This window comes from Lutjanus erythropterus, chromosome 18 (genome assembly GCF_056507025.1).
Source record: "Lutjanus erythropterus isolate fLutEry1 chromosome 18, fLutEry1.hap2, whole genome shotgun sequence".
Taxonomy (NCBI): Eukaryota; Metazoa; Chordata; class Actinopteri; order Lutjaniformes; family Lutjanidae; genus Lutjanus; species Lutjanus erythropterus.
In genome coordinates, this window is record NC_139334.1 from 30,301,847 (window position 1) to 30,322,265 (window position 20,419).

The window sequence follows — 20,419 nt, forward strand, 5'->3', positions numbered from 1 at the left end:
TTGACTTCTTTTTAATAACCATAAAGCCAATACAATTGTAAAGTTGTTATTTTTGGGTTGTTCAGTGAACGTACCAGCTGAGGGCTTTACTGAGCATGCGTCAGACATGCTAACAGTACTAGTTGATAACTGAAACCTCCTGTTTGTTTGTTTGATAGTAATGTAACTGTAACGTGACTGTAGTTAAACTGTGAGTGTGCGAGCGGCTGCGACGTCTCGTTGTTTACAAACAAACAAACTCTACACTCAAGCTAACAGTTAGCAGTTAGCTTGTTGTTGTTGTTAGCCTATGTGATGATGGGGCTCATTTAGTATCAGTCCAGCTACAAGCTAACAGCTAACAGCCGGTAAGTTGAAGAAACATTCACGATACGTTACACTAAATAATCAACATGTAGTTTGAAGCCTCGTGTATTATTTAAAACACCTTTATTAACCATTATTAGCGCTTATATACAAGTCTGACTGTAGGTTGTGTTACTTTCAAGTGCTCCTCGGACACTCCGACGTCTCGGTAACGGAAGCCATAAACGCCACTTCTGTCATCGTATAGTCTCTTTCTTAAAACGTCAGGTGTACGAATACTCCACCAGTAATTGTTAGAGCTGCAACGATTAATTGATTAATAGATTATTAATCAAGTATTAAATTGATCTCCAACTTTTTGGACAAATGATTTATAGTTTTGAGCCTATTTTGAAATTAATTTCTTCGCATTCAGCTTATTAATTGTGATTTTTTTTCTAGTTTCTTCACTCCTTTCTGACCGTTACATGCATGTCTTTGGGTTTTGGAATATTGAGTTTTTCAAGTGACAAGATTGTGACAGTATTTATCAGAGAAAATAATCATCTGATTAATTAATGCAAGTAATCCTTAATTGTGGCCCTTCTGCTATTCAATTAATCATAAAAACAATTAACAAAATAATTAAAAAAAAAAAGAAAATAATTACATTTTCAGCTCTAAAAAAAAGAAGTAAAATGTAAACAGGTAAAAAGTAAGTGTTTGAGAGAAATCACTGAAAAAATCAGTCGATTCTCATGATGGTTATTGATTATGTTTCTGTTGATTGATTTATGGATTGATCAGTGTGACAGTGTTGTCTCTGCTGTGTGTCTCTGATCAGACGATGATAAAGTTCGTGCTGATGGTGAACCGGCAGGGTCAGACCAGACTGTCCAGGTATTACCAACCTGTGGAGCTCAGCAGGAGGGCCGTGCTGGAGGCTGACGTGGTCCGCTGCTGCCTGAGCCGCAAGAAGGACCAGGTATCCCTCTGTTTGGCTGTCCTTGAAGTATACGTGTTTAGTAATGGATAATTATGTGTGAAAAACAGTGGATTGGTCCTTTAACTATTCTGCTGTCTGATGGTTCCCAGTGTTCCTTTGTGGAGTACAAAGACTTCAAACTGGTCTACCGTCAGTACGCCGCTCTCTACATCGTGGTCGGAGTCACAGACAGCGAGGTGAGGAACACAGCTGCACTCCATCTTAAAGGGACAGTTCAACATTTTAGGAAATTATTTTTACAAATGTTGAAAGATATTAAAGGGATAGTTCAGATTATCTGAAGTGTGGTTGCATCAGGTTCTTCTTCATAGTCAGCGTATTATGAACTTACTTACCACGTATTTTAGACACATAAAAATATATTTTTCAAATATTTTCACAACTTTAACTTTCTGTCAGACAGACTTTTCTGACAGGAAACCACCGTTATACAAGCTAAATAGCACTCTCTCCAAACCAACCAAACTCCATTGACAAAATCGTAATTTTACCTCACAGAAAACAGGAGTTGTTGGTCTACGACTGCCTCCATCTGTTAGTTTGTTTGTGTTGTTGTGTCACTGTGGTGGATCTAAACTATCCCGTCAAAAGACGAAAGTCACACAATATCACAAACATGCTAACAGATGGAGGCAGCAGCAGACCAACAACTCCTGTTTTCTGTGAGGTAAAATTACTGATTTTGTCAATGGAGTTTTGTTGGTTTGGAGAGCGTGTTATTTAGCTTGTATAACTGAGGTTTCTCATGAGAAAAGGCTCTCGTTCTTTCCACCTCAGCTTGTTGGTGATGTGTGTGACATGTCTCGGCATCGTCTGTCCCCACAGAACGAGCTGTCTGTCTACGAGCTGGTTCACAACTTCGTGGAGGTTTTGGATAAATACTTCAGCCGGGTGGTGAGTTCAGGTTCACTTCAGACAACACAAAGTGTCTCCCTGTTTCACTTTCTGATGGTAACTGTGTCTTTGTGTCTCCCACAGAGCGAACTGGATGTATCCTTTCATGTGACCTGCTGCTGTCTGTCAGCAGGACATCTGGACTAATATCAGAAAATTGTGAAAAATTGATCCTTTCATAATCTAGTCCATTGAAAAAAGGTCCGAACATGTTTAGACCTACTTTTCAGCTAGTGATCAATCTGGCAATAATTCTTCCACTAATTAATTAGTCGTTTGGTCAATAAAATGTCAGAAAGCTGTAGTTCGTATTTGTCGGCTGCGTCTCTTTGACTCGTCCTCAGATCATGTTCAACCTGGACCGAGTCCACATTATCCTGGACGAGATGATCCAGAACGGACACGTCGTGGAGACAAACAAGAGCCGCGTCCTCGCGCCGCTCACCGCCCTCGACAAGATGGCCGACGGCTGACACTCAAAGATGTGTCTGAAGTGATGTCACAGCCTGTGTTTCATCAGCAGAGAGAGATTAAAGGACTTGATGGGGTGTTGGAATTCAGATTCTCAGCGAAGGTGCCAACGTGAACTCTATTAGCATGGACTGTGTTATTATTCAGCAGGTTGATTTTCAGTGAAATCTGCTGCTTTATGACCCAAAACCAGACAAATTAAAGGTTCATTTCACCAAAATTATTATTAAAAAAAAAAAAAAAAAAGAACATTTCATCATTTACTGCTTCCACATTTATTATTCACTGGTGGGCGTTATAGTGCCATCTAGTGGGCAGCAGAGGCAGTGGTACTGTGATTAAAGCTACTACAAGGAGTTTTACTGGTTATAAACAGTCTCAGTTTATTTCTGGTGCCTCTGTATGACCAAGACCATCAGAGAGAAAATTGGCTGTTTTTATATATTTATTCTTAATGTCAGTGGGCTGAAATATCTGTGAAATCTGATGAAACCAGCCTGCATTTACATCACAGACAAGGTCAGAGTGAGACAGTTAAAAAGGAGATTTTTATTTAAATAATTTTATTTTTAATGTTACATATTGCAATGATTACAGTGGAAACACTACTGCTGTTGTCCACAGGGGGCTCCAAAACCAACAAAATATCAAAGTTCCTTGTAGTAACTTTAAAATAAAGTTGTTTTTTTTAATTTTTATAATTTACACAGAATTATTTTAATATTTAAATGTGCTCAAAAACACTTGCTGACATTCCCTCAGATGCAGTGACACAAAATAAATGTGTTTTTGAAACTAAAAAGTGATGCAGGAGTCGACTTCATGCAAGTAAAGAGCTCAAAAGTGTGATGAGAAAATATGATGTATGAATTACATTAAAATTTAAATTTTGTATTTACCTTTTTTGTCATGTTTTTTTTTTTTTTTTTGGTTCTCATTTGGTGTGTTTTTTCTATAATTCAAATTTTTATTGATTTTATTGAGATGCAAAAAATAAGGCTACAGAATAGACATGCAAGAGAACCCCTCCAAAAATAAATTTAAAAGAAGATAAATACATTTAAAAATAAAATTGACAAAGGCAGAACAACAGTCATATTTCAGGATTTTCTGACAGTGTAAAATAATTCCAAATATCCCCACAGATTTGTCCCTTGGTGTGGTTTCTGAAGCAGCTGCGTGTGTTCTGATAAATTCTGACTGAGCTGCTCAGTTTGCATCAGTGGTTACTGGTTCCATGTTGGTTCTGTTTTGTAGTTCTTGCATTGTGGTTGATAAATATTTTCCCCCAAAAAAGTACCTGTCTCTAATCTCTGAGTACCGTTTAAAGCACCATAGAAATAAAATCTATTTTTATTATTAGACTCAAGTTAATGCAACTTTATAAAACTAACTTGAACAATCCAGTCAGTTTTTAAGACTTGTTAAAATCCTTTTGAACAGTCCTCGACATTCGAGTGCCGCGTCATTAAGAGACCATCTCTGCAGAAAAATGTCCGTCTTCATCTGCAGTGTTGTCCTGTGTTCCATTAGAACTACACTGACAAAAGTACTTTCCTCCAGTTGGTTTTCATTTTGTAGACAGTAAGTAGAAGTACATGTAGTATAAATCTTTGGCCTTAATCATTTACAGACTCAGGTGGTTGTCCAAGTATAAACAGTGTTTTAGTCTTTAATAAGAAATGACGAGGTGAATTTTGAGACATCAGAGATTCTGTTGGCTAAATCCAGACACATTTAAGAACCTCTTTAATGCTCCGTAAATCCATACACTTTCAAGTGCCTAATTCTTTTTAATTTATTTTTAATTCTTTGCAGAGCCGTGGCAACCGAGACCTGAATAGTAACAAGGTCTAGTTTGTGTGTAAATGTCAACTTCAGATCATTTTCAGAAACACCATCCAGGACGTGACCTTGAATTTTATCTCATTTAAATTTTCTATTTAACTCGTATATTTGTGTTGAAATGTGTTTTTATTTTGTTTTTGTTCCTTTTCCTTCCAGAGAAACTTGTCTTAAATTTCTCCACTGTCCACAGACGACAGGACTCCAGGTTTTTACTTCATACTTTGCAAACATTTTAATGATTATTTTTTTGGAGCATACACATTTGAAAATATCTGTTTACCTCAAACTGCAACTTGAGTTAAATAAATGTTTATAATATACAAAGAAAATACAGGAGAGCAGAGCTTCTTACATTTCTCTTCTTCTGATGTGCTGCGCTCGCTCCATCGATCGCTCACACACCACCAGTGTTTCTGTCTCTAGAGCTTCATCATAAAAGAACACCAAATGTACTCTGACCTTTGACCTCTACAGCTGGTCAGAAACAACCCAAAAACTGTCGCACACACACACGCACACACACACAGAAACAAAAAGCAATAAAACAAAATAAAAACAAAACAAGAGGAAGAGGAGGAGCATTGTTTGAAGAACTGAAAACAGAAGCTACGAGTCAAACCAGGCACTAAACTGAGGACAGACAGGACGAAGAGGAGGAGGAGGAGTCCACACACGCGCGCACGCACACACACACACACACACAGCAGCTCAGGTGTGTGATGATGAAGATGAAGAGGAGGACAGGGTGAAGGATGGGAGCTTTTCTTTAGTTTTATTCTGCGACATTGATCCTCCTCCTCGTCCTCCAGCAGGCCGTCTGTCCGTCCGTCAGTCCGTCGGCTGGTTTGGATTGGCTGGCTGATCCGTCAATCGCGCGGCGGGCGGGCGGCGAGACGGACTCGAGGAGCATGCTCAGTGTGGCGGCGGTGGGCGGTCAGTTGAGGTGGAAGCCTTTCTCCATGGTGGCGGCTAACAGACGCTCCCTCATGATGTCCTCAGAGGAATATTCAGGGAGCTTCAGGTAGTGGACGCATGTGTTGACTGATGGGTAACTGGAGTCTGTGGCGTCGACCTGAATCAGAGTCACATGTGTGTAGAAGTTCTGACAGCAGATATCAACAAAGTTTGACTAAATATCACAATCTTATGATCGGTTTCTATGACGACAGCATAGTTACACCAGTGAAAATGTGTAAAGTCATGGTCGTGATGTCACTCGAGGTGACATGACGGCTTTTAATTCAGCTGGTAATTCTATTTTAAATACTATATCACATTTGTTAATGAAGCGCAGCAGAGACAGAAGCTGCTGCAGGCCACAGCTGTCAGTATTCAGCCAATCAGAGAGCGAGTTTACCTTCCTGACGATAGTGAGGCGGGGGTGCAGGTTGGCGAGGCCTCCGGGGGGCAGCGTGGAGCAGCCGGTGGTGAACTGCAGGAAGGCTTTCCTCTCGTCAGACGACATCCCGCACAGAACCCTGACGAAGCGCAGGAACCCGGGACTGAGGGGAGAGATGGGTACCCATCAACATTCTGCTTCTAACAGGGTAAAATGTGGACCAGCAGAAGCAGTAGAACCAGTGTGAGAGAACCCACCTGTCTCTGGTGTAACCCAGCTTTGGTTCAGTGTAGTTAATGATGTCATCAGCAGTCCAGGAAGGTGATTGGTTGCCGCAGAGGATCATCTGAACCTCCTTATGGCTGAATGAGCTCAACTTCTCCATCGGAAAAACTCGATTAAAACCCTCTGAGGAGGACAGAGAACATTTATTTAGAACACTATTTATTTTTATTACTTATTTAGAATATATTGTTACTTATTTGGAACATTTTGTTATTTGTTTAGAATATTTTATTTATTTGGAACATTTTAGTACTTATTTTGAATATTTTGTTACTTATATGGAAGTTACTTGGAATGATGAGTTTGTTCATGAACTTGTCTCAGTAGTCATTAAAAGATGATCTACTGTTTATGTGAGGACTGTGTCCTTAAAGTGGACTCCAAGTCAGAGTATAATCCAGGCTTTACAGAGCAGATCTTTTAGTTTCTTCAAGTTAAAGTGACATCCTGAGTGAAAAGTTAAACTAAAGAGGAGGACAGTGAAGTTTTCACTCCTCCACCTCCTCCTGTCGTGTTCATCCAGTCTGAATGAGGCTTTAATATGTTGTTGTTGTTGTCTCAGTGTGTTGTTAAAACAAACAAAGATCAAGTCAGTTCTTGAAGATAAGAAACTGAGTGCAGAGTGTGTGTGTGTTTACCTCTGAAGGCCTCCATCTGTTTCTGAATGCCGGTGTGCATACACAAGTCAAACATCAGCTCCACGTACTCCTCTGCATTCTCCATCGTCACCATCTACACACACACACACACACACACACACACACAAAAACATTGTGTAACTCAGATTCTGTGAACCAAACTGTTTCATCAAAAGCAGAAAACGTTCTTGATTCGTCTGAATGTTCAGATTTATGACGTCGACAGAGATGATGTCATTTGTCAGCAGTTACAGGTTTGTTTTTACCTCGTCGTCTCCATTTGGTTTCAGATCCACAGCTGAGAAACCGTGAACTTTGGAGGACGGACAGAACTGGAAGTTCAATCTGGAGACACAAAGAAGACGGAGGTTCATTGAACTCATCACCTCATGTAATCCAATGAATGACTTTATTCAAATCGAGGATTTTACACGAGGATTCTGATGATGTCATAAAACATGACGACAAGATTCGAAGGTTAAAAACGACATTTGGTGCAGCCTTAGTTACCATGGAGACCTGAAGCATCTGTAGAGTGTGTATGTAAGAGAGAGAGAGAGAGTGAAAGAGAGAGAGAGAGAGAGTGTGTGTGTTTTACCCGAGGTCCTCGATGCTGAGGGGGGGTCCAGACCCCAGCGGGTTCCTGAGCATCAGGTCCTGCAGTCTGGTGTTCTTCTCGTCTTCAGACAAACTCTTACTGGCCAGAATCTGCCTCCTCTTCACCGCCAGCTCCTTGACCTCCTTCAGGAAGCTCGCCCTGCAGCAGGACGAAGAGGACGAAGACGAGGATGAGAAATAGAGTGACTTCAGCTCTCGACTTGCTGTGAACTGATTAAAAATGGCCGCCTGTTCTCTCTCTCTCTCACCTGTGCGGGTTGACGAGCTGGAAGTCGTCCCAGGTCAGGATGCCGTGGTACCAGGCGGGCGGTTTGGGTTTTGGGGGGTCCATGATGAACTCGGACTTGGAGTCCTCGTCGAAGCTGCCCACAGAGTACGTCTCCTGGCTCTCCTCGGTGGACGCCTCAGACTGCACCTCAGACAGCAGCAGGAAGGGCTGCAGGTGAGGCCGCTCGGGGTCGTGACCCTGCGGCGAGCTGCGGGACTGGTACAGCAGCTTGCTCATGTTGGACTTGATGTCCCCCATGCAAAGCAGCTTGAAGAAGGGCTGAGAGACGGGCAGGTCCACCAGCCGGTTGTCCTGGATGCACTTGGCCAGGAAGACGCCCAGGAAGTGGAAGAGCTTGGTGATTCGCTCCAGCTCCTCACTGTCCTGAGGGAACGGAGCCGGGAACAGACCGCAGGAGCGCTGAACATAGTAACCAGGAGGCTTCAGGCCGCCGCCGAGGTCCACCTGAGAGACACAGACACATAATGAGACTCCATTTACATCATCGCAGGACAGACAGAACATCCTGTTGATGATTCCTTCACACTCCTTGTCTCTCACACACCCGTCAGCTGAAAACATCTTTTTTGCGTCTCACCTGTCGGGACTCGTCGTCGGGGAAGTCGTCGTCACACAGCCAGATTCCCAGTGACGTTCTCTGAAACTCTGCAGCCACCAGAGCGTAAAACTCCAGAGTCGGACCGAGACCTGTTCCTTCCTCCCCCTGAAACTCCACCTGCACACACATAGAGTTGGTGTAGAAACTAGACATTTTGAGTGTTTGTCTTTCTTTTAATGTGCAAACTTAAACTGTAAAAGTCTAAATGAAACTTCGGGTCACAGTCGTTCCTTCAGTCGTCTCTCACCTCCAGCACAGACTTCCTGTCGGCGTGCAGCTGCATCACAGACTCCGCCCATTCCATCATGGCTTCTCCTCGGGGGACTTTGACTCGTTCGTGTTTGAGCCGACCTACCCTGAACTCTCCAGGGTCGTCCCGTCGCACCGTGGTGGACGGCCGAGAGCGCTCCATGGTCGCCTCCCGCCGGTTCTGGAGCCACACGATCGCCCTGCAGACACGACAGGGTCAAGAGTTCAACCTGATATCTGCAATGTCTTATTCAGAAACTGACTTCTGGACTTTTTTCCTTAATTTTCACAGTTTAAATATCGATGAATCTGGATTTAATCAGGTTTTAGAAGCTTGTCTCATTTTAGTGGGGTTTTTTTTTGTTTGTTTTGTCATTTTTCAGTGGTTTCCTGGGCTTTATGTGACACTTCAACTTTTCAGGATTTTAGCCTATTTTCTTTTCATTTATTAATTTTTGTCTGTTCTATTACAATGTTTCCCTACAGTATGTTTCCTTTTTCCAGCTCATTGTCAGTAGCAGCCTGGGAGGCTCAGGAGTCCTGCATGTTCGTCTTCAGACTCACCTGGACGCTCCAAACGCTGTGCAGGTGAAATACAGCTGTCGGGTCTCAAAGGGGATGAGGAAAGGACACTTGGAGGTGAGCTGTTCACACCAGTCGGGCAGAGCTCCGCTGGCCAGAGCCAGAGGCTCCTGGGAAAGAGACAAACACACTCTGATCAGTATCCTGCTGCCTTAACACATCAACAACCTGTTAACATCAACTTTTTTACTCAATAACCAGCTGGACTGATGAAACATCGTCAGAGACAAACTGACCTCGATCTGCTGCAGGATCTTGGTCGTGATCTTCTTACTGGTGAACTCTTCTGGAGACGCGTTGAACTGCAGCTCATCAAAATCTGCACAGAGGGAAATAAATTCATCATAAATACAGCAGCATCAGAAAACATTCTGTCCTCTGGAGGAGAGGGATTTTAACTTCTGATTTTTGTTTCATTTGCAAAAATAAAAGAAGATGTGTAGCAGTGTGCGTTCGTACCCTCCTGCAGCGTGCGCACATTGGAGGTGGAGTCTCCTCCGATGATGTAGAGGATGCGCAGCAGCTGCAGCACATCCTCCACCCCGCAGGCATTCTGGCTGCAGCCCGCCTTCGCCTGCGCCACCTCCCTGGCCATGCCAAGGATCTCACTGCTCTGATTGGCTGAAACGGAGCTCGGGCTCAGGCCGCCGGAGCGACCGCCGACGCTGATGCTGTGTTCACACAAGTCCTGGGGGAGGGAGGAGAGTCAGAGATCAGAGGTCAGGCTGTGGGTTTTACTGGCAGTGTCTGATACAAACAAGTTCTAAAGTTTTAATAAAATACTTAACAAGACAAAAAAAAAAGACATAAGACAAAAAGCATAAAAAAATATAACAACAAAAAAAATGTCAGAATGTGAGACAGATAGAGACGGAGACTCTGGTGGAGAAAAGCTGAGGTTCAGTTGTATTTGCACAGAAACAGTCAGTCAAAATGTCCTTCAGAGGACGACTTTTTACTTTTATACTTTGAGGACATTTCAGAGCCAGAGAACTTTTTCATTTTTACTGCAGTAAACAAGTTGAATCAGTACTTCTACTGCAGTACAGAATGTGTGCTGACTCACCATCTTTCCGCTCTCCTTCTCTTTGTCTGCGTCCTTCAGCTCTCTGTACATTATCCTGCAGGACAGAACAGACAGAATAAAACCTCAAACATCTGAGGTGTTCACATCAGATCCAGACTCAAATCCACACTCAGATCTTGTCCCCCTTACGTGTATGTGGGCTCCCAGATGCGTCGCAGTTTGTCCGTCTTCACGGCTCCGTTGCAGGAGAGCTGCAGCAACCGCTGGACGTAGTAAAAGATGGTCGACTTATAGTTGGACAGAGGAAGCTCCACCTCCCGGGTCGTGCCCAGCCCCGCCACCTGAACACACACACACACACACACACACACACACACACACACAGCTCTTTAACCTGTTAAATAAACCTTTACAACCTTCAGCATCTGACTCAGTTTCATTAATCAGGACTGAACTCCAAGTCTAATTTTTTTCTGGAATTATAAAATCAAAACTTTAACAATCAAGTCTTAAACTCAACCCACTAAACGTTTTCCAGTCCTTGTGGAGATTTATTTAGTTGTTTAGATGTTATGTAAGGAAAACTGTGGTCTTACCTTCAGGGTGAGAGACAGGTGAGGAGACGGAGCACACTCCACCTCCTCCTGAACCTCCGAACGAGGAGTTCCTGACAGAAGAACAAAAAACAGATCAAACCATCTATATTTCTACATTGTTATTCTTTCTGCCACTGGATCAGATTATTCATGCAATCAGATCAGTCTGTGTTCACATTTTCACAGGCAGAGTTACAGTCAATCGTATGTTAGCCAGTTAAACAGAAGCAGATAAACTTAGAGAACATTACTTTATTAGTTAAAGTTTGTAGTTATTATGGTGGAAACACTAACACTTTAGTCCACAGGGGAACAACAATATATAACAATAATATATAAGTTCTTTTTTTGTGGTTTTAACAACCTCATGTTGCTAAGATACAAAGACACAAAACTCTAATCAATGAAAATAATCAGGTATTAAATCAAGAGTAGAGTTTATAATGTGTGTGTGTGTGCCTGCATATGTGTGCATATGTGTGCATGTGTGTGTGTGCGTGCGTGCGTGTGCGGTACCTGGTGGGGGGATCTCCAGGTCGGTGGTCTGCTGGACGTTGGTTCTTCCTGGTCGGGGGTCGAAAGCGGGGACCAGAGCGGAGAACTGTCTCTTCAGGACGAAGTCGTCGTCCCATGTCCTCCTGCGACCTCCTTTGGTCTCGTACTCCTCCTCCTCCTGTGGGACGGCAGCAGCCATATGCTCGTCACATCTCTGACATCACTTCCTGTTGCTCATTTACTCATGCTGCTGCTATTTATTTATTTAACCAATAAACAACAAAAAGAAAAAATATGTATTACCAGGACCTCCTCGTACTCCTGGTCCTCCTGATTGTCGTCTTCGTTCTCGTCGTCGTCGTCATCCGGCTCCGGGAGGTCCTCCTCATCGTCCAGCTCAGCCAATAGCGTGTTGGCACGACAGCTGTCCAGGAAGTCTACAGGAGGATGAAAGAGAGAAACAAACAAGATAGGAAACATGATGTTGGTCAGTGTTTTAACTAATGTTCTTTCAAACAGTGAGAAAAGAACTTCAAACAACACCTAATGGGTCAGGAGTAGAGCTGCAACGGTTAATCATTTAAGAATCGATTATTAAATTAATTGTAAACCTCTTTATAATCAATTAATTGATTTAATCTTTTAACAAAAAAAGTCTAAATTCTCCAATTTCAGCTTCTTTGAGGTGAATACTGATCAACATTTTTCATAATTTTCTGACATTTTAGAGACCAAACAAATAATCAAGACAAAAGTATTTCACAATGATGCGTCTCTCTCTGGCTCGCTGTCTTTAGTCGGGTTAGCTTAGCTCTTATCCCGGCTCTCTTCCTGTGGTGATCGTGGTCCAGCTGGTCTGGCTGGGTGACCCGTCTCAAGGTCCACTGCACTAATCGAGTCCCTGCTCTTCCTTTTCCCACGTTAATGAGTGTATTTCTATCATCTGTCATGTAGATATACCTGCTGTATTTCACCATCTGACCAATGTTAGCTGAGATGTAAGCTAGCTTTAGTCTCAGTCTGTTAGCATTAATGTTATATCATGTACACAGCTGTTAGCTAACTTTACATAAACACTTTCACAGGGTTCTTGTTTTAAAACATGTCAGATGGAAAAACATCAGCTGGAGACTCTCAGCTGACTCAAGGCGAGTTAGCATTAGCATTAGCTTACATCAGCCAGTTACAATTACGAAATCTGCTTGTGAGTCATTATTTTAGTGACAAAATCCATCGTCATCAGCTAGAAATGAGAATCTGCTTTTGTTTAACTTGTCTAAGGAATCACAGACCTCGTGTTTCAACAATTTCTCCTAATTTTGATGTTAAATCTGCCGCCTTTATCATCATAAACTGCATAAACTCAGTGCAAGAACAGAAAGCTTGGCAGGCTTTGCAACAGTAAGGAGGGAGGGGCTTAGCGAAGGGTCAGTTTTGCTCCTAGTTCATATACAGTATATTTTTATGCCAAATTTGATGCAATTTGACAATAGTTTGATATGTTATCATTAGAGTTTGTAAACGGTTCAAACATCAAGATTCCAAAACTACTTCACACTTAAAAGAAGAGAAACTAATATTTATTTATAAATAATGATAATTTGATGTTTTAACCTGCTAATCTGCTCCCTGATGTCAGAAATGTTAGGAAGCAGGTTAGTTGAAGCAGGCTGCATATGTATATGTGTGTGTGTGTGTGTGTGTGTGTGTGTGTGTGTGGTCACCAACCATAAAGAGAGAACTCAGCCTCCTGGCCTGTGTCGCTCTCGCTGGACGTGGACGTCAGGCTGGTCGTCAGGGTGTTGCTTAGCAACTGGCCCACCGACAGACCTGTGGTGGCTGTGGCTACGTTATTGCTGCTGGTTACTATGGAGGTTGACATGGTAACGGTGGAGGTGGTGCCAGTGGTGGTGAGGTTAGGAAAGCTCTGAGCACCCATGAGAGGAGAAGCTGCAAACAAACAAACAAACAAAAACACAAACACAGGGCGGTTAGTCAGTCAGAGACCAAAGACGACCAAGCAGCAGGTGAAGCTTGTTACGCTCCAGCCATGTGACTGCAGACAGCTGCTGATTGGCTGGAGGAGGCTCATGCTGTTCATCCAGCAGGAAGCAGACCGGAGCAGCCGCCCTGCTTCTGACCTCAGGTCCAAGTAACATTTGACTTATTTCACATTTCCAGGATCTTGTTAGAAACTCAGGAACTTTACCTACATTTTGAGACGAGGAACCTGCGTCCAGTTTTGGGTCCTAGCGTCAAATAAAAACAGAATGCACATGCACGTCTTTTATGTTTTAAAATGTTACAACTTTTTGGGGTTGGACTTTTCAAACCTGCAGCAGCCCTGTTCAACTTAACTGCAGGCAGAGAATCAAACAAAGACTGTTAACATGTTTCTGAGGACCTCTGCAGTCTGCACAGGCAGAAATAACATGTTTAATGTTGTTAAAGTTAGTGAGTGTTGATACGTTAGTTTGAACTACATGAACCAACAGTGTTGTACTCTGAACAGCCACAGTGACATCATGAAGGAGCTGCAGTCAGTCAGTGGATTGACCTCAACCGATGTTAACATCCACCTCTACAGCGTACTATTACTGCAGTACTCCCTGACAGTTATGGTGTAGTATTTGTGTAGTATTTGTGTAGTAACACTGCAGTACTCACTGGCAGTACTCATGACATTCCTGCCCAGCGTGTTGGTGTTGTTGTCGCTGCTGCTGCGGCTCAGGTTCATGTTGTTGGTGGCATTGGTTCGGGACATGTTGGGCGCACGGCGGACGAAGGACTCCATGAGGCTCGCCTCCCGTGACGACAGGTTGGGCACGCTGGCGCTGGAGCTCATGGGAGCGCCGGCAGCCAACAGGGAGCTAACAGACAGCCGGGCATTAGTTGCCGAGCACAAAGGCCTCTGGGAAGGCGTGTCCTTGCTGGATGACTCGGACACAGAGCTGACGTCGGGGGAGCTCACGCTCACCAGCCCCATGGATATCGCCGTTGCTGGGTCGGTGGTTGCCGTGGATGAGTCTTTGTTTCTGGCTTCATCGCCAGGGGCGGGCGTGTCGGCGGTGAGCGTCCCAGAGCTGGACGCCGAGCCGGACCCACCCTCCGCCGCAGAGGACAGCACAACGATCGGCTCCTGCGGCTGCCCGTCAGAGCCAACCCCGCCACCAGTAACTCCTCCCACCCCGGAGCCCTGGTCGAGCAGCAGTCCCTCGGCCCTCCTCTCTAGCCGCAGACCGCCAGCGCCCGGCAGCCCCGCTGAGCTCAGGCTGATGTCGGAGGAGGAGGCAACGCTGCAGACGGAGCTGCTGCTGCCCTTCCTGCTGGAGGAGCTGGCCCCGCCCAGCGACGTGGCCCCGCCCTTGTCGGGACAGTTATTTTTCACCAGGCTGCTCCACGACTGCTGCTGCGAGGACGACGAGGTGGAGGAGGACGAGGAGGAGGTGGTGGTGGTGGTGCCGCCGCTGGCCGCTGGCGTCACAGAGGGTCCCACCGTGGAGGAGGCGGGGCCTGAAACAGTGGATGAGACAGGTTTGGGTGACGGCGCTGTGGCAGCCGACTCAGGGTCGTACCCTGGAGCAAGCTTGAGGTCAAACTTCCCTTCAGCGCCCATACGGTAAGAGTTAGAGCCGCCAGCATCCCAGGTTACATCAATCCAGCCTGGATGGACAGAGAGATAGGAGGGAGACGGACGGATGGATGTCAGAGACCCGGCAGAGAGACAGAGAGACAGACAGAGAGACAGACAGAGACAGAGGTAGAGGGAGGTAGACAGACAGCAGAGAAGCAGCTTACAGTCAGTGCAGCTCCACACAGCTCCACACTGGACCACATCACTGAAGGCTAGTTTATGTGAAATGTTCCTTTAAAGTCACAATTATGTGACCAGTTATAATAATCAGAATAAACAGACTGTGGCTGATGAAGATTTTTTCCACTTGCATCAAATTTGGCTGTCCAATAAGAATATTCAACAATTCTTTTTAGTTATAGTTATATAAAATCCCAGCGCACCGCAGAGCTTCTCTCTCCATCCGTCATCTCCTGCTCTGCATGCTCTGCTCTCCTTCACACCAGATTTACAGATTTATTTTGACCAAACCAAATCTGGTGATTATCAGAACAGGATAAAGATGAACCAGATTGTTTTTTTTTGGGATTTTTATTTTGCTTTTGTCCAGTCTGAATTAAGCTGATGATGATGTTGAAATTATAGTTTTATAAAGGGAGCCTGTTGAGTTTGTTGAGATCAATAAATCAGCTGTTTCTGGTTAAACCAAACGTTCCTGTTTAAAAAAATCTCTCTGACTGTAGTGATCCTTTCCATAATGTTGTCAGACACTAACAAGAACAATCTGAGCCTGCGTGTCAGCTGCGCTCCGTTTCTATCACTCTTCTCTGCTTCCATCACTGTGAGTTTTGTGGTGATTTTTTTTTTCCAAAGGGTTGACACCTTGTGGTTGGCTGATCGATTGGTTGCTCCAAATCGTTACTGTAATGTACGTACTGTATCTTATTTCTGAGTGAGTTTCTGTTTACTCAACATTTACTTGCTCCAAACTACTTGACACTGTGTCAGAGAAGCAGCACAAATTGTTATATCAGCCCTCAGAAGGACAGAAGAGCTGAGTGGATAAAAAGTCTAGTTTTGTTAAGAACATGTGGATTTTACTTTCCTGACTGTTTCATTAACAAGCGCCTGCTGCTAATGTTTTAATCCTCATGATAAATTAAAAAGAAGCTGTTCATGACTCAACTTTGCCATAATTTATGTTGCTTTACTGCTTATTTTGTAGGGTACAATATGAAATTTGGTGTTTAGGCTGCAGGTAGAGTCACTCAGTGCGCTGTGGCTGATTTTAATTAATCTACAGATAACATGTTTCTCCCCCATCGACTTAACGACTGGTTGAGGAGTGGGTAGAATTTCAGTCTTTGGTTGACTACAGCCTGTCATGCTGTTGCACTGCTCTGTGCACAATGTTGCAGGTAAAAAACAAGAGCTGAAACTTAAAACATAACTGTGCCAGCTTTTATAAAACATATTTATGATTCCCATTATTTTTACTTCCTCACTGAAATCTTCTCCCTGTGCATTTTTGTCAGCTTTTATCTGTTTTATCCTGTAACTGTAACGCACACTGACTGACAAAGGAAAAAAATAATAAACCGACTGTTCGACTGGAAGACTCTCAGTCAGTGTCACTGGAGGAGATTTTGGTCCAGGTGGAGCGATGAGAGAGAAAAATATGAACACAGTCACAGAAAATGACAATCAAAGCAAAAGTAGAAAATATTTCTGGCAAATGCAAAGCGTCAAAGAAGCCACAAAGAAAGAAAATTAAACGACAATAATCCTGGTTCATGATTTTTAAATGATAATCAACAGAGCTGCTGGTGGCGTCTCCATGCGCTCAGCGCAATGACAGAACATCAGGTCTGAATTAAAACACAGAAACACCGAGAGGAGCGAGAGGCAGGGAGGAGGAGGAGAGGAGGAGGAGGGAGGAAGGTGTTTGTTACTTCCTGCAAGAGAACAAATCTGATTTTTTTAATCATTTCTGCCAGGCATAAGCATGGAGGGGATGATGAGGTGTGACTGCATCAGTAAGTTATCCTCTGTCCCTTGTCCTACTGGATCCATCAGCCTGATAGATTCTGTGAACATTTAGGACTGAATGTTAAAGGACTTTTAATTGACTGCTCTGTTTCATAGTGACCGAAGACTCCTCACTCCTAATAACCAGCAGGTTGGGGCCGCTGACCATCAACAACTGCTCAGCTAAAAACAAGGCTGCCCTGATCTGTTGCAGGTCACATTTTGACATCCAGAGAAAAGTTCTCTCTCATCTTAATCCAGAGCATTTGAAGATCAATTCCATACCAGATATGTTGTGATCCACTGAAGTTAGACACCATATCAGATGAATAAATCGCTGTTTTGTCTCCGCCTCCATCTTTAGTGCCACTATGCATTTGGGCAGTTGCCATACTGAAGCGTTCAGGGTCTTTTAGAGTGTATGGAAAGCTGCAGAAATCGACTGGAACTCACTGAATTCTGAACCAATTTTCATGAAACTTGGTTTGGCTTTTTAAGTTCCAAGTAACTTTACCAAAAAAAGCTCACAAGTACAAAAATGGACGATGGATGTAAAACTGTGAGAGCAGTAATGAAAAGTTGAATCAGTCCAACTGCTAACTGTAAGCCGACCTCACACAGTCACGACCCCGCCATCCTGACAGCTGTGACCTCAGCACAGACAGATGTGATGATGTGCCAGATGTTGCCATCAGACATGTTATAGTCATGTTAAAGGTTGTGTATAGGAAAGTTCAGGGTGGAAAAAGGGTTAATGTAAAACTGTTCCTTCCTTTCCGCCAAAGCTGTTGAGTTCAGATCCTGTTTCACAGAATGAGTCAAACATGAACGTTGACTGTGGGCAGATATTTGAACCAGCAGGTTCCAAAACTTTAGTAAAAAATGCAAATGTGCATCTGAGAATTAGTTCTGCAGTTGAACTAACTACATGAATTTGTACCCATGTTCTTAAATTAGTGGGTTTTGTTTATAAAGAAAGATTTGAGAGAAATGTTGTTTGATGGATTTAAAAAAGAAAGCAATGAGCTCTGTCGATGTCACAGATCAAACTGTAGATCTGTGCTCGATTGCTTTCCTCAGTCTGAGTTAAGGTCTTCAGAGTGAGATGATTATTATTTATTATCGATTCAGTCAATTTACTGATTATTAGATCAGTTGTTTGGTCAATAAAATGTCAGAAAAAATGTAGAAAACATTGATCAGTGTCTCAGAGAGCAACATTCTCAAATGTCTTGTTCTGTCCACAACCCAAAGATATTCAGTTTACTGTTGTCAGGGTTGAGTGGCTGAAATCAGAGATTTTGGACAGTTATTCTTAAAAAATGAAGTCAGACAACTAGCTGACTATAAGATTTTTGGCAATTAATCTAATAGTTGGCAACTAATCAATTAATCTGATGTTGCACTAAAATATGAACTTCTAAATTTCAAATTCTGAAAATACAAATTGTCAAATTGAGAACTTGCTGGCACAAATATTTTCCCATAGTCGAGTCTCTGAGGACAGAAACATTGAGCAGGACTCCTGTGGACCAAAACTTCAGACATGAAAAGATGTTGAACATAAAATCAATTTAAAAACAACAGATGAACTGGTTCTCGACTCCACGTTCCTCTGAAGCTGCAGGATCAATGATGTTGAGGTTTTATTGTTCAGGTGCTGTCCATCCTCTTAGGACGTGTCTTACCGTTGTGAGCCTCTCCGGTCACGGTGCCCTCTCCGGCAGGGTTGCCGTCCTGGTCGCGCCACTTCCAGTCGATGCCGCGGACAACGCGTGCCCCCGGGACGATGTACTTCATCACCTGGGAGCGAAATAGGCGGCGCTGGCGACGGAGATTCGCCTCCGCCTCCTTCACAGCTTTACCTGAGGGGGGAGGACAGAGAGAGGACAGAGAGAAGAAGTTCTTATCAAACATTCATAAAGACAGATAATCCAGTGGTGAGTAGGGTTGCAGCAGTATACTGGTTCCATATTATAATATGGTATAAAAATTCACAGTAATTCCACATAAATTTATCCATCTATGGTATTTGTTTCTCTTTACAAATACTTAGTTTTAAAAAGTTGTAACAATATGACTGGTTTACGTTGGAGAACGTACTATTTAGTTTAATCTTTAATAAAGTGTTTGTTCAATCTTTTGTCATTGCTTTAAGGATCATTGTATATGACTATAAAAATAAATAAAATAATGATAAAAATAAATAAAATAATGATAATAATAATAGTGTATTACTGTATACAGTGACTTTTGACTTTATCAAACCTTGAAAATATTGTAGTGTTTCCTCCCTAATGCCAAGTTTCATAGTTCTCTGCTTTGAAAGATGGAAACAAATGTTTTGAAAATCTCTGATTGAAGTCCACAGGTGACCCTCAGTGTGCAGTCATCAACTCTTTCATATAAAAAGGTAACTGATGCAAACTTTCAGAAATGAGTCTAAAAAAATAAAATCAAAGAAGAGATGGCGGCCTCACCGAGCTGGTCCTCACAGACGGCGGTGACGGTGCCGTACAGCTCGAGTCCGGACAGAGACAGGTAGTGAGTCTGACCGCTGGCATTCTTCCCCATCTGTTTGATCCGGATGTGTCTCCACCCCTGCTTCTCCTCTTTGGACGGGTCCAGAGGCCACGTGGCCGTCGACCTGAGACACAAACACACAGACAGGTTCAGACTCCAAGTCTTCAGTTATTTGGAGGATTAGCGGTGAATTCTGGGTGGTTTCTCTACATGCTGGTGAGAATTTTGTCACAAATTGATCAGTTTATTGACACACGTCTTACCCCGGTTCGTTGAGGCTGCAGTCGTCTACGTGGGTGTAGAGAGTCGTCCAGTTCTGACCGTCCTTCGACACCTGAAACACCCAGTTCCTCAGCGCAGAGCGGCCGTAACCCCTGCAGGATGAGGAGGAGAAGCAGGTGTATTTGTTACCTGATGTGACTTAAGTATGTTTGTTTTATTACCTGGCGTTTCACAGGATGTTGGTATGTTTCTTTAAATTAGCTGGCATCTTACAGGGTGCATTTGAATTATTGCTTTACATACCCATGGCTGTAGGTGTGTTTGTTTTATTACCTGGCGTGTCTCAGGGTGTAAGCTGAGGGAATGACCCAGAGGCCAAGGTCAACGGCGAACCAGGCGTTCTTGTCGTCATTGGTGTGGCAGTTGAGGGCAGAGCTGTCCCGACTCAGGATGTCTTCCAACCGGCCGTAGGGGAGGTTCCGCCCCTCCGACGATGTCACCACCACCAGGCCGTAAGCGGCAGGATTTACCCACTCATAAGCCGTCCTGATCGGAACAGAAATGTGAAAAAATTCAAGTCCAGCTGTGATGATGAACTATCTCAGATAAAGGTGAAAACTTAAAAATCAATAACCAATACCTGATCAAATCATATTTTATCATTCTTCATTAAACTCTAAATCTTTTTTTACCACATGTATCTTTGATGGCTTGTCACATTTCTGTCCCACAAAGAAAAAAGTCAGTAACTTCCCAGAGTGTAGAACTGAGAAAAATAACTAAAGTTTTCTTGTCATGGAGCCTGATAATGTGTTTTTTTTTTTTTTTTTTTTTTTTGAGACCGTAGCGTCA

The 20,419-nt window shown here is 43.3% G+C and overlaps 2 protein-coding genes across 7 annotated transcripts in view; one reads left to right on the top strand and one right to left on the bottom strand.

The window, feature by feature from the left end:
* Positions 1–69: 69 nt before the first annotated feature.
* On the top strand, positions 70–2,880 carry ap4s1 (adaptor related protein complex 4 subunit sigma 1). Of its 4 annotated transcripts, none has more exons than XR_014772331.1 (6): positions 70–347; positions 1,130–1,297; positions 1,381–1,467; positions 2,117–2,185; positions 2,270–2,386; positions 2,530–2,664. XR_014772331.1 is itself a non-coding variant. In XM_084743204.1 (6 exons), the coding sequence occupies exons 2-6, from the start codon at positions 1,133–1,135 to the stop codon at positions 2,656–2,658; spliced, it is 462 nt and encodes a 153-aa protein (XP_084599330.1). In that variant the 5' UTR covers positions 70–347; positions 1,130–1,132; the 3' UTR covers positions 2,659–2,880. The 4 variants fall into 4 exon arrangements, 3 of the variants coding, with proteins under 3 accessions (XP_084599330.1, XP_084599332.1, XP_084599331.1); XM_084743204.1 differs by having other exon boundaries at positions 2,270–2,281; positions 2,530–2,880; XM_084743205.1 differs by having other exon boundaries at positions 71–347; positions 1,130–1,270; positions 2,270–2,281; positions 2,530–2,880.
* A 1,830-nt stretch (positions 2,881–4,710) lies between these two features.
* Positions 4,711–20,419, bottom strand: part of hectd1 (HECT domain containing 1) — a 38,619-nt gene continuing 22,910 nt past the window's right edge. The window contains exons 22-44 of one of the 3 annotated variants that reach the window (XM_084743169.1): positions 19,901–20,113; positions 19,609–19,719; positions 19,303–19,469; positions 18,511–18,687; positions 13,888–14,733; positions 12,949–13,170; positions 11,524–11,657; positions 11,242–11,398; positions 10,726–10,796; positions 10,319–10,470; positions 10,169–10,223; positions 9,562–9,790; positions 9,339–9,421; positions 9,085–9,212; positions 8,519–8,720; positions 8,251–8,388; positions 7,633–8,117; positions 7,365–7,523; positions 7,033–7,111; positions 6,767–6,860; positions 6,101–6,251; positions 5,862–6,006; positions 4,711–5,576 (exon numbers count right to left, since the gene is read on the bottom strand). In XM_084743169.1, coding sequence (XP_084599295.1) covers positions 5,439–5,576; positions 5,862–6,006; positions 6,101–6,251; positions 6,767–6,860; positions 7,033–7,111; positions 7,365–7,523; positions 7,633–8,117; positions 8,251–8,388; positions 8,519–8,720; positions 9,085–9,212; positions 9,339–9,421; positions 9,562–9,790; positions 10,169–10,223; positions 10,319–10,470; positions 10,726–10,796; positions 11,242–11,398; positions 11,524–11,657; positions 12,949–13,170; positions 13,888–14,733; positions 18,511–18,687; positions 19,303–19,469; positions 19,609–19,719; positions 19,901–20,113 — 4,336 coding nt within the window. In that variant the 3' untranslated portion in view covers positions 4,711–5,438. Of the gene's footprint in view, positions 5,577–5,861; positions 6,007–6,100; positions 6,252–6,766; positions 6,861–7,032; positions 7,112–7,364; positions 7,524–7,632; positions 8,118–8,250; positions 8,389–8,518; positions 8,721–9,084; positions 9,213–9,338; positions 9,422–9,561; positions 9,791–10,168; positions 10,224–10,318; positions 10,471–10,725; positions 10,797–11,241; positions 11,399–11,523; positions 11,658–12,948; positions 13,171–13,887; positions 14,884–18,510; positions 18,688–19,302; positions 19,470–19,608; positions 19,720–19,900; positions 20,114–20,419 lie in introns of all 3 variants that reach the window. The other 2 variants (XM_084743168.1, XM_084743170.1) reach the window with 2 other exon arrangements.

Excerpts from the sequence above, each read along its gene's own strand:
- ap4s1 (XM_084743204.1), top strand. The coding sequence starts at position 1,133 with ATGATAAAGTTCGTGCTGATGGTGAACCGGCAGGGTCAGACCAGACTG. Across the intron at positions 1,298-1,380 it reads TCTGTTTGGCTGTCCTTGAA|TGTTCCTTTGTGGAGTACAA; the intron begins GTATACGTGTTT and ends GATGGTTCCCAG. Across the intron at positions 1,468-2,116 it reads TCGGAGTCACAGACAGCGAG|AACGAGCTGTCTGTCTACGA; the intron begins GTGAGGAACACA and ends CTGTCCCCACAG.